Below are 18941 nucleotides of genomic sequence, written 5' to 3' on the forward strand. Positions count from 1 at the left end.
GAATGTCATACATACACTTAATAATATCCTGCATCCTTGAGAAATAGAAATAGTTGGGTGATATTGGAGATTTGCCCTTGCTTTTCTATAAGGGTTTGAAATTGTGATGCAGCACAGCTTTAGAGACATGGTTGTGACGCAGAAATGTTCTGTGCAGTTGTCCTTTTTTTCTTCATACTGAATTTATAGCACAAATGGATAACTAGATATACTTTAAAGGAACACCCTGTGTGCATTGCTCAGTATGTTAGTATTTGTTCTATCTTCCACAATCCAGGGTTGACTTTTATGGGAGCTCTATCTATCTATCGAGTCTGAAAAGCATGCATGAAAGACACGGAGCTTGGGACTTCATTTACGTGCAAAAATTTAATGATGTATGGCAAAATTTCTGACCTACACTGTGAAAATATATATATATATATATATATATATATATATATATATATATATATATATATATCCTTTCATTTTGTGCAAAAATAACAAATAAAAATAAACAAATTTGTTAAAAGACACTTGGGGTGCCAAACGTTAGGCACCCCCAAGTGATTGTAACGACTTACCAAAAACCCAGGGCCAGTGCTCCTATCGGGAGAAATCTGCACTGGCCCCGGGGGATATAGGAGCGAGCACCACGGAGAGATCTACTTCTATCTTCGCTGAAAAGCTGAACTACTTTTATCTTCTACGAAAAGCTGAACTTTAACTTTAAAGTTGGCTTTTTCGTTCAAATGCTTCAGTTCGGGGAAATGTGCAGCTGCGCGAAGACAGAAGTATATAGCTTGGTGGTGCTCGCTCCTATAACCCGGGGGCGGTGCAAATTTCTCCTTGATAGGAGCACCGGCCTTGGGTTTTTGGTAAGTCGCTACAATCACTTGGGGGTGCCTAACGTTTGGCACCCCCAAGTGTCTCCAGCCTTTCCTTTTCCTTTAAGCTACTAAAAAATGCCAAAACATGGATTGTTTGTGCAAATAATATATCATTATATATATTATAAATAAATGTATATTATTTATTGTCCCCAATATAGAGTGCTTGTGTAATCTGTAGTCCATTTCCTAGTTCTATATAGTACTGGTCTTCTAGCCTCTGCAAATACATACATATTCAAAAAAATGCTAGTTCATCATACACACTTCAAAGTACAACTAGTACTTCTGGTCATATTTTTCATAGGCTGACACATCCATCCTGGTTGCACGATCTTGGGTCTCCTGACCAGTTAATTGGTTCTGCAGGCTGATCCTACACCTTGCTGTGACTCAATTCCCTAACACCAAAGGCATAAGGTTGGTGGTGCTAAGCCACATGGGGTTTCTATCAAAAAGATCTCCTCGTTTTGGCCAGTTTGCAGCGACAGAAGTATTATTCAGTAGTACACATAATGTTCTCTATGACTTTTGAGTTTTCAAGAACTAAATATGAAGCACCTTAATCAGACAAATGGTGGTGAGTGAAGTCTATACAGTTGCAGGTTATTTTCTAGCATTGAGAGAGGACATCAAATGCAAGGAAAGGTATAATAATGGTTTTAAGTTGCAAGTTCCCTAGGCATGTCGTGCCTTAACTAGGGATTACTGGACCCCTTAGAAAATCCATTTTAGGCCCTTCAAAACGCTGTTAATTAACTGACGTGTTAATATTGTTCATTGATTTGAGCTCTCAATACTAGAACCCCTTGCAACACAGCGCCTGCTGACTGGCATTAGTATATCTGTGCTGCGTGGAGCCAAGGATTAACACAAGATGGCAGCAGAGAGTAAAGCGATACACTGCAATTGTTCCTAAATTGTCAGACTGCCTCCCTAGAGAGGTCCAAGGCAATGAAACTGTGGTCCAGCCTACGTTCATAGAGTGCAGCTCACAATGTTTAATATTGATTTTTCAGCATCTGTGGCACAGAGACCTTTACCTGTTGTGTCCTTTGCCTTTCAGTAGGTGGTGCCCGTGCTCTTATAAAGATTTCTTTACTGACTTTAATTAAAAATGACTTTGTCCACCGAAGACAGGCAGTTATTTATATGACTGACCCTTCCCTGGCAGGAGTGGTTAGATATGTCTGGCATTAAGAAGTGGAAAAGGAAGTCGGTGACAGGAAAATAGCATTAGATCAAAGGAACCCAAAGTGAGGGCTTGTTCCTCCAGCTCCAGTGCAGGGCCCAACTGCTATGTTAATGAAAGGGTTGGGGAGGGCATTGCCATAGCTGGTTGTTAAAATACATTGGGGAGTAGTGATGTGTGGTTCGAGCAAAAATCGACTCTAACCCGCTGCGTCTCCACCCACACCCGATCCTAACCCGCGTGTTGCCCTTATTATATACCTGCGCCCACCCCGCTATGACAGCATGAAAGGGGATGGGGCCTGCATGAGTATATAAATTGAGGCTTGCAGAGATGGAAGTAGGGCAGAAGAAGGCTCCAAAGATGTTGTGCCAGAAGCCAAACCGGACCCACGGACTTCAGGCCCACCTGCACATCACTATTGAGGAGTTCAGTTTCTAGATCATACATTGAAACTTTGCTCTTGCCAAGGGTCGATATCTGTATTGTAAGTTTCCCGTCTGGCTGGTAGCTCATTAGTTTGGGGGGGGGGGGCAACACATATATCAATAATCACACAACTTGGCCAGTAGTAGCTAGGCTTAAAGGGGTTGTTCACATTTGAGTTAACCTGTAGTATGATGTAGAAAGTGATATTCTGAGACAATTTGCAATTGGTTTTTATTATTTGTGTTTTTTTGAGTTATTTAGCTTTTTATTAAGCAGTTCTCCAATTTTCAAGTTCAGTAATATGGTTGCTAGGGTCCAAACAAACCCTAGACTGGAATATGAATAGGAGAGTCCTGAATAGAAAGATGAGTTATAACAAGTAGCAATTACAATAAATGTGTATCTTTACAGTGCATTTGTTTTTTAGATGGGGTCAGTGAGCCCCATTTGAAAGCTGGAAAGAGTCAGAAGAAAAAGGCAAATTATTAAAAAAACTAAAAAAATAATGAAGACTAATTAAAACGTTGCTTAGAATTGGCCATTCTATAACATACTAAAAGTTAACCACCCCTTTAAGAGGGATGCAGGGAGTGGTTTGAAGCTTATCTCTGAGTCCAGTAAACCATCTTCGATAACTGACTCTTTGTACTTTGGTTGTGGCAGGCCTCCCACACTATTTCCATATAGTTGCATGGCCACAACATCATGCCTGTCTATCCCAGGTCTCTCCCTTTTTGTATGCTTTCCAGAAAGTGACTGTGATCAAGGAAAAATAATTTGTCATGTGAAGAACCCACTGAGGCTCTCCACAATATCAATACAAATTGATTTGTATGTAATGGTTTCAGAATAGTACATAGAGATCACACAATGCCGATCCAATTGGCTACCCTAGAAAAAACAGATGTCACAAAGGCAAAGAAAGAAAGAAAGACAGAAGCTTTGAAGCAGAAGCCAGCTGATGAAAAGACTTGTAGGAGAACTGATCCTACTACATTGTTTCAATAGTCAGAACCAGAGAACAGAAAGGGATAAACAGTGCCCTGAGCTGCTCCAAGGCCAAGAATGTTTAAATCATGGCATGACAGAAGCACATAACACAGAAGCATTTGTTATGCTGAAGTCAGGCTAAAAGGAAGACCTGTTTTATATAGCCTGCCTGGCTTTGGAACGGTTCAGGTACAGCCGGGTGTCGCTTTTTAATTCTTGTGCCATAGACTGGAGTCTGTTGTCTGTAATTGTGTTTGTGTTTAGAACAGCAGCTGCTGATGGAAAACCGCTGAACCGAGCCAATATTAATGCAACTCCAGGCAGAACAAAGGTGCATTTTAAAATATTAGGAATTAAGATGTTTTCCACCTCTCAGTGGCACCCCCTGCCATAAATATTCTCACTGCCCCACCATTTCCATCTGTCCCTGTGTTAAAATATACACATGGGAAACTGCCTCCGAGGGAGAGAGCATGCACTGCTGCTTATTGCTATCTATGCCCACACAGAGTGGCTGTGAATCCAGTCAGGCATTACCAAGTGTCACACATCTGACAGCAAAGTTAAAGGGATACTGTCATGAGAAAAAAATTTTTTCAAAATGAATCGGTTAATAGTGCTGCTCCAGCAGAATTCTGCACTGAAATCCATTTCTCAAAAGAGCAAACTGATTTTTTTTATATTCAATTTTGAAATCTGACATGGGGCTAGACATATTGTCAATTTCCCAGCTGCCCCAAGTCATGTGACTTGTGCTTTGATAAACTTCAATCACTCTTTACTGCTGTACTGCAAGTTGGAGTGATATCACCCCCCTCCCTTTTCCCCCCCAGCAGCCAAACAAAAGAACAATAGGAAGGTAACCAGATAGCAGCTCCCTTACACAAGATAACAGCTGCCTGGTAGATCTAAGAACAACACTCAAAAAACCCATGTCCCACTGAGACACATTCAGTTACATTGAGAAGGAAAAACAGCAGCCTGCCAGAAAGCATTTCTCTCCTAAAGTGCAGGCACAAGTCACATGACCAGGGGCAGCTGGAAAATTGACAAAATGTCTAGCCCCATGTCAAAATTGAATATAAAAAAATCTGTTTGCTCTTTTGAGAAATGAATTTCAGTGCAGAATTCTGATGGAGCAGTACTATTAACTGATGTGTTTTGAAAAAAACATGTTTTCCATGACAGTATCCCTTTAAAGGATCTGCTGCACCCAGAGGATATCAGATACACAGGTAAAGAGCTGTGTATCTCTGTATGTAGAGTGTGATACAGATACTCCAACCTTTATACATGAGTTTTTCACAGTTACTTTAAGTAATAGGTGTGTTACCCCCCTTTAATCTGAGCGAGCGTGCGTATGAGACATAGGGGTATATTTATTAAAACGTGAATTTAGAGATCACCACAGCCCGCTAAAGTGAAATACCACCTCTCTCCATTCATTTCTATAAGATTTTTAAAGGCGTATTTATCAAAGGGTGAAAGTTCAGCAGAGAGGCGGTATTTCACTCTAGCGGACTGTGGTTATCTCTAACTTCACTCTTTGATATATATACCCCATAGTGCCATACGTGTAGCTTCTCTTTCTGTAAAGCTGGGCGTACTGTACTGCATTTGAAAGGTTGACATTGTACGGATCAAGTTGGGATCCTACAATCATTTGGCCTCCTAGGAAGATCATGATGGGGGCCTAGAGAGACCTATAATGTGGTGTTGGCCTGAAGGGTTTCCTAACCTGCCTGCTAGAGTGCACTCTTTAGTACACGGCTAACTAGCACTTGCACTCAAGGGAGTTGAGCTTCCTGGACCAAACGCTGGATCAAAAATCCATCAGTCTGTGTAGAGCGAAGCATCCTGATGAGTGTGGGGTGCAAGTTGGGAAACGAGTGGGGGAAGGTCAATGTGCCTCAACTCGCACGCCCCTCTTGGATGGAACACTGACGTAGACAGCCCTCTATCAAAGGGGAAAGCCACAGGTCTTGCTGCAAAAGAGAGTGCAGACTCCTGCAGCTGCTTACATAATGCAGTAAGTAGGGTGCAAAGTAAAAACAAATGGAACAATGCTGCTTTTTTTTGTACTTTCTACGCTGCATCCTGCATTGTAAATGACCCATGTTTCGATGGTATTACATTGTAATTAAATTGCACACCAGTGTGTGGCACTGTTGGAGCATTTGTTTTACAAAAAAAAAAAGAAAACCTGATGAAGCAGATTGTTGATTAGTCATTAAATAGTTCATTGTGCTTAACCTCTGCATTACTGACAGAGGCACAGAGGTGCATTTTGTACTTGCTGAGCTGCTGAAAGCAAACAGACACGGGCATGTTTTCCTACAGTAATTATTAAGGGATTTATCAAAGTACCTAAAAGACAAACAGATTTCCGCCTGAAAGCTTGCTCAGACAAAGCGTTTTCAAAGTGTAAAATGCAATGGCTTTTATCAGATTTGTAGTACAGATTTCCAGCAGAGCTTACCGATTTGGGGGTTTCTTTGATATACAGGTTAAGAGTCTGGGTTGATTTGTAAGATGTGATCAAGTAGTGGGGAGCAGGGGTGTACAAAATACACAATTAATTTGATTAATTCTACATACTTCATGGAAGATTTATTTGAACAATGAACCAAACTGGAACCACATTAGCATATTTAGATTTTATCACACTTAGTAGAAGTTTGCCATCTGTCAGCAAAAACCTGCTGCCATCAGAGGCACAGCACTGTAAAGTTACATTCTGTTAAAGTACAGCTCTATTTAAGGGAGGTCCAAATAGCAACAAGTGCCCTAGGCCCCCCACATTATAGGGAATTGCAGTACAACCATTGCAGGTAGAGAGTACCAGTCCCAGGAAAGTTTGAATATTCAACAACAACCACCAAGAAACCTTCTTCGATGGGTTCAAACACAGTTAGATCCTTGCCACAGGTTCTAAATAGTGATCAATATAAGGAAAATATCACAGAATTCTTTCTGCAGGTTGCGATAGAAGCAATGTTACAGGTCATATCATGTTCTTTCTTAGGCCTGCCTAGTAGTGATGTCCTGGTCAGGAAAAACTCAACCCCAACCCAACTCTAACCCACAAAGTCTTAACCCACACCTGACCTTAACCCACAAAATTTTGCCGTTGTAGGTTCCGCTACCAATCTGTACCCACGTCTTATCGCTCCTTCTGTGTGTGCCTCTGGTTCCAAGACAGGAAATCTTCAGGAGCAGGGGAGAAGTGTACTTCCCCAGTTTGACCTGCACCAAACCCCAGCCCTAAATGGTTGGCCAAATTTCATCCCGGACCCCCACAACAGGGCTATTGAAAGTACAGCCAGTTGGTGACCATAACGTGGGGCAGAGACTATAAGTCTCTGCCCCAGGGCAACATAGGTAAAGTATGGCAAGATAGCGAGAGTAGGGTAAAATGCCAACAGTAGAGTGTTATGGTGGCAAAATGATAGCAGTATAGCAAGATAGTGACAGTTGGGCAAGATGGAACAAAAGAAAAACTTGTAAGAACCCAAACTGGCCTATCTGTGGAGTAGTCTAGAAACTCCAGGACATTCAATATTTAATAAGAATTGACATGCGTGGTGCAGAACAGAGCATGGTGCTAGAAGAGAACAGGATGATAAAATCGTAATAACATTTCTCACTTAGTACATCTGAAATGGTAATACATTTTCTTGGTATCTTCTGTGGACCGATCAGCCAGTGAAACCAAGGGTAACTTGGCTGCTGGGTATAACTGGGTAATTAGTAGAGGATCCCATTCCTTGTTGTACAGCTTAAGCAAGTGTTTGATTATGGCTCTTCGCCATTTCCTTGTTTCCATGGTCCTGTGTTTGCCTGTAGATTGGGATTAACTGCTGCAAAACAAAATTTGTCTCAGTCATTAGGGCTTAGGTGCAAATTTACTAAAGGACAAAGTGGCTAACGCTAGTGAAAATTCGCCAGCGTGACGTCGTTTTGCCACTTTGCCGATTTACTAAGGCGTGCTGACGTAAATTCGCTAGCGAAGTGGACCTACTCTGGTGCTACTTCGCACCCTTACACCAGGAAAAGATGCGCTCTGGCGAAGAGACGTGACTATGCTAATTCACTAAGTTGCGGATTTTCGTGAACGTTACCTCTTGCGCCAGACTTTACTTCGCCACCTCATACCAGGCGAAGTGCAATACAGTAGATAGGACTTGCTTCAAAAAAAAGTTGACATTTTTTCTAAGTCCCAAAAAACACTGGCGTTTTTTACTTTTTTAAGGGTGATAGGCTGAAAAAGATTGTAAATTTTTTCTCCTTCCCCCCTACATTTCCTAACATATGGCACCTAAACTATACAGTGGGCACATGTATAGGGCAAAATAACAACTCTATTTTATTTTATGAAGGTTTCCCAGGCTTGAGTAGTGTAATGTATTTGCTGCTACATATATGTCCATTGTACTTTAACTTGGCGCCGTAATTAAATTAGGCATTGCTAGCGTAACTTCAAAACGCTGATCGTAACATCGCTAGCGCAACTTCGCAAACGATCAGTGACTTGTGCGCAACTTCAGATCTTCGTGAATTTGCAAAATGCGGCGAAGCCTACGCTTGCGCAACTTCGGAGCTAAGTAGATTTGCCCCTTAGTATTCTTTATTTGGGAAATTGGAATATTGGCCTTCTTTTAAATCCGTCCCCTTAAAATCTTGCTTAAAGAAGTGCCAACATATTTATAGCAAGGTTCAAAACCTGCAATGGTGTGAGTGTAAAATGAAAATTTGGAGTGCCTCAGGTTGCAGTTCTGGTAAGGGTGTAGGAATAATTGGGATTAAAAAACCCAATTAGTTTCCTGGGAAAGACTTTATCAGTGGCACACATGGCCTGTGCCTGAAGGATCCTGTTGCTTCTGCGCAATCAGTTTCTATTGACATTTCCATATAATTAAGATTCTGGAAGGAAAAACATAAACTTTCACTTGTTTCATTGTGTTTATTGTTCATTGTTTATATACTTATATAAGGTAAGCAAACTTAGAATCCCTCCTGCCTGCATTGCGTCCTCTCTGCCCAACCCTGTAGATTCCTTAAATATGTATGGATAATTTGCCTTTGTGCCAAGAAATCAATAAAATAAATGGAACAATAAGCCCCAGTCAGTCTATGAGAATGTCTGGGAAGTGTGAAGCACATTCAGTTTCTAATGAAATTAAATATTATTTTCTCGCTGTGCTCTTTCCTGGGTTCTTGTGTCTGGAAGTTTTTTCAGCATCATTACTTGCACCTGATATGCATACTGATTTTCTTTGCCAGCTTGCACACCAAGGAAATGCGGACGAGCCATGACAGACTCTGTTATAACACTCCAGGAGGCTCAGAAGATGCGCAGGTACGAGGCTGCAGCTCAACTGCACAAACCTGGTCTTGCCAGTCAGTACCTAAATTGCCTGTCTGGTAACAGAATCAGTAAATGTCACACCCAAGTGACAGAGAGTGCCCAGGGCTAGTGCTCAACACACAAGCCAGTGTAAATCCTAATGCTACCATCTTGCTGCAGGCTCCCAATAACTTCTGTACTGCTCTGGCCAGATGCTTTTGCGGTACAGTACTTATTTGGTGACTACTTTATTGTTAATGTGTCTGGGTTTATTTGGAGAAGGGGATTCCTGAGAGGAAGCAGCAACTGGGGTCGAGAGACCGCAGGGTCGAGACAGAAATCATAAAGCAAGACAAAGACCATAGAACTAGATCAGGGCAGGGTTGCCAACCTTTTTTTACCCATGACCCACATTCAAATGTAAAAAGCGTTGGGGAGCAAGACAAGCATGAAATAAGTCCCCGGGGATGCCAAATAAGAGCTGTAATTGGCTATTTGGTAGCCCCTATGAGCTGGCAACCTACAGGAGGCTTTGTTTGTCAGTACACCTGGTTTTATGCAACCAAAACTTGCCTTCTAGCCAAGCTTTCAAAAATAAGCACCTGCTTTGAGGCCACTGGGAGCAACATCCAAGTGGTTGGTGAGCAACCTGTTGCTTGCGAGCCACTGGTTGGGAACCACTGAACTTGATGGAGAGAGTTAGGCAACATGGCAAAAGTAGGTAACAGTAGATCAGATGGCAAGAGAATGGAACAATGGTGACAGTAGATGAAGATGATTACTGTAGGGCAAGATGGTTATGGTAGGGCAAGCCAGTAAAAACGATTATAGTCAGTGGGGGCACCTAGCAATTTGGCACCCCACATGAGTTTGTGGTTTAGTTCTCTTTAATCTAGCATACGATTGTAAGTGCGCTTGCATGAGTTTGTCATAAGGACAGGTGCATTTGTATGCTAATGTACCCTTGATATGTTTATGGGCTCTCTATGAGTTCCTTCCCAGGGAGTAGTAAGTTAGGGTGACATATTCACTGTTCTGATATTCTACGAGCCATTGCTGAATGGCCATGTTTTCATCTGTGGTTGATAAGGTTTCAAGCAGAAAAGTTATTAATGGCATTATTATGTTCCTCCCAACCAGATTAGCTGAGGCTGGCCTCTCTCTTGGAGGATCCGATGGAGGGGTGAGTATTGTGCATCAGAGACTGTGAAAGTGGGGGACGTTGTGTTGCTGCTGCACCATTTCTCTTCTACTAATCCATTTCATTAGTGTATCTTTGATCTGATAGAGAGAAAGCCAACAATTAAACTGACAATCACAAAAGTCTGCTCATTGAAATACAGCTGCCTGTTGTGCATGCCAATATGCTTCCCTTTTGTCTGCAATAGAATTATCCACCATGGAAGAACTTGTTCCACCCTGGTATTCCAACTATCTGTGATACAACGTGATGCCTTCCTATCCCTTTCTTCTGTCTTGGCTGAGGCTCCATGAGAGTCTCACTGCACTGCTGTTCAGATGTGATAATGATTTTCCCGAATTCCGACGGACAGATGGAAGTCAGAGCTGAGAATTATAAGGACAGTTCTGACAATTAAATGCCGTTAATACGGGGCTTTATAATAGCAGTCACCAGACCAGACATCTGTGTGAGCAATGGGATTTTCTTTAGAAAGAAGGAGATAATAGAAGGGATCATAGAGAGAGACATAGCATGCTTTAGATGTTGTGTTGTCTGTCGCAAGGAAAGATTATATAGTCTAGCAGCAGAAACTTGTTTTTTTTATATAGGCACCCGAGACACATGGCTCAGGTGGCCAATAAAGAAAAAAAAAAATAATGTATATTTTTTTTAACCCCCCCACCCTGCTGCCAGACAGTTGCAGAGCTACCCTTCTTGTACATGATCAGCACCTGTGCCAAATGGGTAGGAGATGGGGTGTGTATAGGGCAGTGCTTGCTATAAACTCTTTAATGACTAGCAGGAAATTTAACAGGGATCATATATCGATCAATTAGAGAACTTACAAATGTATTTGGGGTACTATGAAATGATTATATTGATTGTCGTGCCTACTGTAGGGGAGGCACATAGGAAGATGTGTGAGGCAGGATCACAGAGGGCTGCAAGTACTTTACTTAGGGCTCTTACTCATGAGCGTTTTTACCTGCGCTCCCCTGCGTTCCGTTTTTCAGCGTTCAGCCGCAGGGGAGCGCAGGAATAGACGCATTTCATTATTTCAAATGGGGCTGTACTCACACAGGCGTGTGTAGGCGCCGAACGCAGGTTGAGACGCAACATGCTGCATTTTTCCTGCGTTCGGCGCCTACACGCGCCTGTGTGACTACAGCCCCATTTGAAATAATGAAATGCGTCTATTCCTGTGCTCCCCTGCGGCTGAACGCCAAAAAACGGAACGCAGGGGAGCGCAGGTAAAAACGCTCATGAGTAAGAGCCCTTAAGGACAAAATAAGCCATATTCACTGGGGGCAAATTCTTAGGAATCACCCTAGTGAAGAAAATAAATAATTTTTATAGGGCCATTGCTCTGCCATCTTGACTCAATTTCCCAGGGAGCCCCTGCCCCCTGGGCTGGCACACTATAGTAAAGTACTGAAACAAGATAGAGCGATCGCACACCCACAGCAGTCCTTAGCGATTATAGCTTGGTGCTCAGTATGAGAGGACACGGCAGCCTCCCAAGTAAATCCAGGAACAGAAAATACTGGCACACAAAGCGTTTGCAGCAGGTGACCCTTGCTTTAATTCAAAAAGTGCGGAATGTGCAACGTTTCGGGGCCACGCCCCTTTCTCAAGCATACGGAATCATTAGTGAACAAGATATATATAGGTGAAACAATTAATCAATTTGCATAAATTATTAACAATAGTGTTTTTTCTTCTTAGCAAGTGTAAGCCAATAAAAATATATAAAGATTAAAAATATAGCAGTCCACAAATCCCCTCTATTGTGCAACATCATTGTGTAAAATTAGTGTCCATAAAATCATTGTCCATAAAAATGTTATTGTGCTAACCCAAATCCATTCTGGCTAAAAAGCGTGTGAAATCTATAAATAGAAGGTACATCAGTCATGTTGAAAAAGTTCATTGAGTAAGGTGCAACAATATAACGCAGCTACAGTTGATATTCTATAAAAGGATATTAATTAGCAAACAGTGTTGTTCAAGACAAAAAGTAGCAAACAATTTTAAGCCAACGGTTACTTAGTAACTATTTTTTATCTTTATATATTTTTATTGGTTTACACTATAGTAAAGTCTCACTATAGGCCAGGTTAAAAGTAAGCAGTTGTATTCTTGCGGGGTACCTAACAAATTTTCTCACCATATCTTGTCCCTTAAAGGAGAACTAAGCCTGAGAACTAAGCTAGAAATGTTGTACATGATGGATGTTTTGATGTGCTGTACCAGCCCAAGGCAACCACAGTCCTTTAGCAGGGAAAATATGTGCCTCCAAAGATGCCCCAGTAGCTCCCCATCTTTTTTTCTGCTGAGTCACTGCACATGCTCTGTGCTTCTGTCACTTACTGAGCTTAGGGACCCACTCAAAATATACAGTACACATAGAATATAAATGTCACAATAGAAGGCTGATTAGTAATTAATACAGATAATTACTACATGGCAGCACAGAAACCAAAGCAATTAGCATCAGAATTTAATAATCAGCCCTGTAGCATCAGCTATTCTTACAGGCCAACCTCATTTTCTGTTTGTAAATTTGCGAAGACCCCTAAGATTAGCTTCTCAACAGCTGCTCAGAGCCCACTGAGCATATGAATTTCACAGACACTTTCCAAGATGGTGACTCCCTGTGACAAGTTTGAAGTCCTGGACCAGTGCTGCTAATGACAAGCTGAAACTTTAGGCTGGTGCAATAAGCTCAGTATATAAAAATTACATTTTTAGCCACTTTCATTTTTAGGGTTTAGTTCTCCTTTAAGTACAGGACTCACATTGGGTCTTAAATACCGTGTTGCCCTGTGTTGTTCATCCCCACAATGTACCTTCCCTCTAGTATATCAACTTGCCAGATGAAGGGGTGCCATATTTGGGTAAAATGTAAGTTGGGTCACCACTAGTGACTGTGACTTTCCTTGTGCTTTATCTTTCTCAGGCCAGTGTGCTCCTGTCATCAAGTACCACGTTTATGGGCTATAAAGGGTGCAGCTCTCTTGTATTATGTACCTGAGCTAAATTAGATCAGGGTCCAGACCCCTGAGCCGCAAAGTGTTATCAACAGGCATATTTAATAGCATTTATTTTTGTAATGCTGCTATTAAAATGTTCTCTCCTACCTCGCTGAGATTTTGGCCAACCCTTGGCTAACTGGTGAGCGTGGAGCAATTTAACCAGCTGTGAATCCTTCTATTCTAATTTTCCAGCTTCCTCCTCCCGATTAGTAAATGGAAATGTTTTTATGCCGAACACAGAGCCGTTTGCCTTTCCCGATAGAGATTCCACTGTGCAGCTTCACAGCCCTGCTGTTTCTCTGTGCCGTACCTCACCCTTTATCAGTGCCGACATGGAACAGTCTTGATTCTTTATTTTCCACAAGACTTATTCCTTTATCTGCCCTAAAATTATCATTTAATTTCCTTGTAAAAAAAGAAAGAATGGAGCACAACGTTGTTTTTTATTTTTAATTGCCATTATAAGTATTGTGAGGAAACAGCCTGGATTCCTTTGCATATTATTTCTTCTGAATAAAGCATAGGGAAAATAAGATTATCTGGGCAGTTTCCCATTTCAGTTAAATGGGGCAGTTGATTTTTGCTGTTCTAAACGTTTCTTAAAGGGGTGGCTCACCTTTTAGTACATTTTTATTATGTTTTAGAATGGCTGATTCTGAGCAACTTTTCTTTTGGCGTTCATTTTTTATCATTTTTTAATTATTTGCATTCATCTTTTGACTGTTTCAGTGTCGGTCGCTACTGACCCCATCTAAAAAACGACTAAGGCTACGAATTTATTGTTATCGCTACTTTTTATTACTCCTCTTTCTATTCAGGCCCTTTCCTATATTGCAGTCTCTCATTCAAATCAATGCATGGTTGCTAGGGTTATGTGGACCCTAGCAACCAGATAACTGAAACTGCAAACTGGAGAGCTGCTGAATAAAAAAAAAAACTCAAAAACCACAAATAATAAAAAATGAAATCCAATAGCAAAAATTTTTCTCTACATCAAAAATTAATTTAAAGTCAACAACCCTTTTTAAGGAATCAACTTGTGCTGTAGGATAATTGTACCCAATCTTACAAATACGTTGGGGAAAATATTAATATAATATAATATATATATATTTGGAATTAGCTCAAAATTGAATCAGACGTAACCCTATAAGGCCCATAGTGCACAAGGCATATTCAGCCAGTGTTTTTCTGCTGGACAGAACTGCTTTAATCGTTTTACACTCTGCTGGTGTCTCCATATGATGCATGGTGATGGAGGAGCCATCTAATCTAAGCCTGGATATCATAGCTAATACACAGAGGCTACATAGAAGACTTTATTGAAAGTAGTGTACATTTAAATCTGGGGGGGGGAGTTGTGGGGAACTGACTGTTTATGCCTTGAATAAAGCATTTGTGTCACAATCTTTTATTGCTTTTTCTTAGGCTTCCATCCTAGACTTGCACTCAGGGGCCCTATCAATGGGAAAGAAATTTGTAAATATGTACCGGTAAGGGCCTGATTTGTCTTTTAAACTTCAAGATCTTTTACTTTAAATCCTCTTCCCCAGCACACACTCCCAGCCTACATGCATTTCTCCCACACTCTTATCCTCCCACTCTTCTCTTTGGTTCGTACGCTTCTTTTTTACCTATTCTGCCTTATTTTTCTCTCAGTACAGTTCTCTGCTCTTAAACCACATTTTATATTTATTTGCCGCCTACCAATCCCACAGTCTGGGTAGCCTGAACCTTTCTACACTTTCATTGCTCAAATGATAAAGTGACATTAATGGTTTTGGGAAAAATATTGCATTGTACTGTAAAGTGGCTCACCTCTTGAGCACCCCACTGCAGTTTGCCTTCTGCGCTTATTGTGATTGGGTGGAGGTTCAAGTTTGTCCCATGGGTCAGATGATTGGACCTACAGAAGTGTAACCCCATCCTGTTCTGCAGTGACCCCAATTCAGGGACCAATGTAATTACAATTCAGTCACAGATGATTGCAGGAGCTGGCTGTCATATTAATAAATACTGTATATGTATAAATGTATACTGATAGCAAGCAACACACTACTTGATGTTGTGGCCAGTCACTATGGATTTTTTTACAGTGATAGGTTGGGGAACCATGCAAGTAGAGGATATATATGTCTGTGTATTGTGAAATTATGGGTGCCAGCTTTCATTAGTACAATTACAGTAGGGGAGTAGAATAAAGGGGTGCACCTCTCCCACTCAGTATGAGACATTGTGGTAACCTTATGCTGATTATCTGGTGGGAGATATATTGGGAAGGGGGTTCCTATAATATCTTAATATCCATTCTGTCCCCCCAGTGGCATACAATTCAACCCCCCCCCCCTCTAGTGCTGTAGCATGGAGAGGCAGGTTTTTTTTGGTTCCTAGGGTCATTGACACCCCCCATATGAAAGCTAGAAAGAGGCAGAAGATGAAGGCAAAAAAAAAATCAATATAAAAAAATTAAGACGTAAACAACAAGCAAGTCAATAACTTACTAAAGGTTTACTTAAAGGAACAGTAACGCCAGAAAAATTCAAGTGGCTTAAAAGTGACAATATAATGTAGTGTTTCCCTGTACTGGTAAAACTGGTGTGTTTGCTTCAGAAACACAACAGGCACAGTTGCACAGCAGAAAACAGATAAGCTCAGTAGTATACAATGGGATTCTTCAGAACATATATGTTACCTACTGTGTATCCTGTGCTTGAATAGCTGCCCCCAATGGCTACACAGCAGCTTGTTTATATAAACTTTAATAGAGTTTCTAAAGCAACACACCCGTTTTACCAGTGCAGGAGCAACACTACATTATATGGTCATTCCTTTTCAGTTCGGCCATTGAAAGATTCGGCCGAATCCTGCTGAAAAAGACCGAATCCAGGATTCGGTGCATCCCTAGTAGCTACAGTTTAGTTCCCTTAACTTGCTTCTAGCTTGTACTAAGCACAATTCTGCTAGAACAGCCCCCTAAGTTTGCTCATAGCCTGTACAGAGAGATACCATAGAACTATGGCAGCATAGGTATTCCCCTGTGCTAAGCACAATTCAGCAGGAATAGTCCCTAAATTTGCTCATAATCTGTGCAGAGAGATACCATAAAACTGTGTCTGCATAGTTTTCTCTTGTACTAAGCACAATTCAGCAGGAACAGCCCCCCAAGTGTGCTCATAGCCGGTACAGAGAGATACAATAAGCTATGCCACCATATTTACTCCCTTGTATTCTGTTTTCACCTCTTTTTTTTTCCCCTTGACTCTCTCTACTGGCTGTGGTCTCTCCTACCTCCCTGTGCAGAGTCCCTGATCTTCTGACTGATTGACTTTGGCCCCGAATCTCGCACCCCAAGAACTCATTGTTAGTCCTTCCCACAGTTTTCACGCTTCCTGAGAGCGAAGGACACTTGTTTCCCTCTAACCCAAGTGATTTATTACCAATTATGCCACATTATACTTGGTATGAATACATTCTGCTGAGTCCTGGAAGATAAATTGTGCTGTTAACCTGCAAAATGACATTCTGAGCTTGCAGAATCACTCATTTTTCTCATTAAAAGCAGAAAGTCTCATGCAGTACTTTCTTACCTAAAACACTAATATCGCAAGTACGTTTGCTGCTTCTTGCTTGAGTCAATGTTATAAAAACACAGCTTATACATTAGGTATATTTACTTTGCTGCTAGTCTCACGGACTGTTAAAGTATAAAGCTGTATCCTTTATACACAGTTAACTGTATATACACAGTTATACAGTAAAGAATTTGCCTTGGTTTTTGGCTACCATATGGGTAGAGCTCATACCTGTGATTTGTGGTCCCTGAGATGCACCAGCAATAAAAGGAAAAAGTACCCTATTTTCTATGCTCTTACATAGATTTCCCCCTCTGCATCTGCTGCAAAGGTAATTCTGATATTTTCTATGAAGACTGGCTGCCCCCAATGACTGTATTTCTCTTTGAATGGAGTATGACCATTTTGTCTTCACTTTTGCAGGTTCTTTGGAGAAAAAATCAAAGATGTCATGTCTGAGGAAGACTTTGAGCTGTATCGGTAAGTAAAAACAAACAGAATGTTGGTCACCGTTCTTAGTACTGAATGAAAAGGAAGAGATTTGATGCTGAGGTTCACCTGTGTGTGTGTCCAAAAGGGAGATTTCAATCAACAGTATTAGGGTATTCAGGTTCATCTATCCATTGACCTATAAATTGCTTTCTTTATCGTATGTAATATTGCAGGCTAAGGCCTTGCTACTACAAATGGCAAAGGCTGTCTGGCATTTAGGCTTTTCCTGAAAACACCAGGGACCGTTAACCCTGCCGATGCCTTTTTCAGCAATAAACTGACTCTTACTGTGTAATTACCTTAGAAGCAACTAATTCATTTAAAGGCCCAAGTCCTGCTTAATGAATCTGATTAGCGTTGCAGTCTCAGTGTGTCCATCCATGCGAGCGCAGAGTGGCCGTCTGTAATTGGCCAGATCAATCACAGCCGTGTTGTGGTGAAGAATGCGACAGTGCAGAGTAGGTATGATGAGCAAGCTTTCTTTCATCATGACAAGAGCGGTGCGTCCGTGTATTTATCTGAGCTGTGGCCAGCACATCGAGGCTGGAAACCTAATTCAATTTCATAGCATAATTAGGGTTGGACAGGGAGAATTAATTTGGACATGAGTTTAGAAGCAACCCATATGTAAAACTGCTTTGCCCTGCAAATATGTTGGGGTTAATCTGAGGTTGCTTCAGCCTTCATATGTCTAGTGGCATTCTAATCGCTCACCTCTTATTTTACACATTTTTACCCACACAGTGAGGTGCGACTGAAGATCCAGCACGAAATTGCAAGAACCTTCAATATTAGTGTCTCCTCCCTTCACCTCACCAAACCCACATTCTTCTCACGCATGAACAGCTCAGAAGCCAAAACCTCTCACGATGAATACTGGCACCCCCATATTGACAAGGTGAGAGCCATATGGCTGTGTATATTGTCTGCCTCATATTAATAAGGTGAAAGCTACATGACTGTGTATAGTTTCAGCCCCATACTGCAAAGCTATATGCCTGTGTAGAGTGTCAGCCCTGTATTAATAAGGTGCAAGTCACATGACTGTGTAGTGTCTCACCCAAACCCTGTTTCTCCATTCCTGCAGACAAATGCATTAGTGGATATTCAAGATCATCTCTGTATAGTGGTGAAATTATTGGGAGAACAGTAAGCTGTGGGCTTCCCGCTCAACCCCCCCCCCCCCCCCCCCCCACAACTAGTTATTTTCCTTTCCAATAATGAGCTGTTTGCCTTTTTTTAAAAAGCTGCGTTGTGCACAGCAGGTTCACAGTAAGTACATGCATGTCCTCTCCTCAGGCACTATTGTGTGGGCTGAACGTTTAATGCATATTATTAAATGAACATTTAATGCATATTATTAAACCAGGGCAATTATGTCCTAAAGGTCGTCGCACTTAATTAAACTAAGAATATATTAATATATAAAACATATCTGCACTGTGAAATGCAATTTTATTTTATAATTGCCCTCCCCCCAATATCAGCCTTCGTCATCATTTCCCACAGACATAACACTGGCACCATATTGATACACCAAATGCAGGATTCAGTTCGGGATTCAGCTTTTTTTAAGCAGGATTCGGCTGAATCCTTCTGCCTGGCTGAACAGAACCTGAATTTGCATATGCAAATTAGGGACGGGGAGGGAAATCGCGTAACTTTTTGTCACAAAACAAGAAAGTAATAAAGGTTTTCCTCTTCCCACCCCTAATTTGCATATGCAAATTCTGGTTCGGTATTCGGCCGAATCATTCGAGAAGGATTCGGGGGTTTGGCCGAATCCAAAATAGTGGATTCGGTGCATCCCTAATTGTTACTATATATTT

At 41.3% G+C, this 18941-nt stretch overlaps 1 protein-coding gene across 4 annotated transcripts in view; it reads left to right on the forward strand.

Moving 5' to 3' along the window:
* Positions 1–18941, forward strand: part of ogfod3.L (2-oxoglutarate and iron-dependent oxygenase domain containing 3 L homeolog) — a 68930-nt gene that overhangs the window by 7828 nt on the left and 42161 nt on the right. For all 4 annotated transcript variants that reach the window (XM_018233948.2, XM_041575445.1, XM_018233949.2 and 1 more), the window contains 5 exon segments: positions 8767–8842; positions 9971–10013; positions 14477–14541; positions 17044–17100; positions 17857–18010. In XM_018233948.2, coding sequence (XP_018089437.1) covers positions 8767–8842; positions 9971–10013; positions 14477–14541; positions 17044–17100; positions 17857–18010 — 395 coding nt within the window.

This window comes from Xenopus laevis, chromosome 9_10L, assembly GCF_017654675.1.
Source record: "Xenopus laevis strain J_2021 chromosome 9_10L, Xenopus_laevis_v10.1, whole genome shotgun sequence".
Classification (NCBI taxonomy): domain Eukaryota; kingdom Metazoa; phylum Chordata; class Amphibia; order Anura; family Pipidae; genus Xenopus; species Xenopus laevis.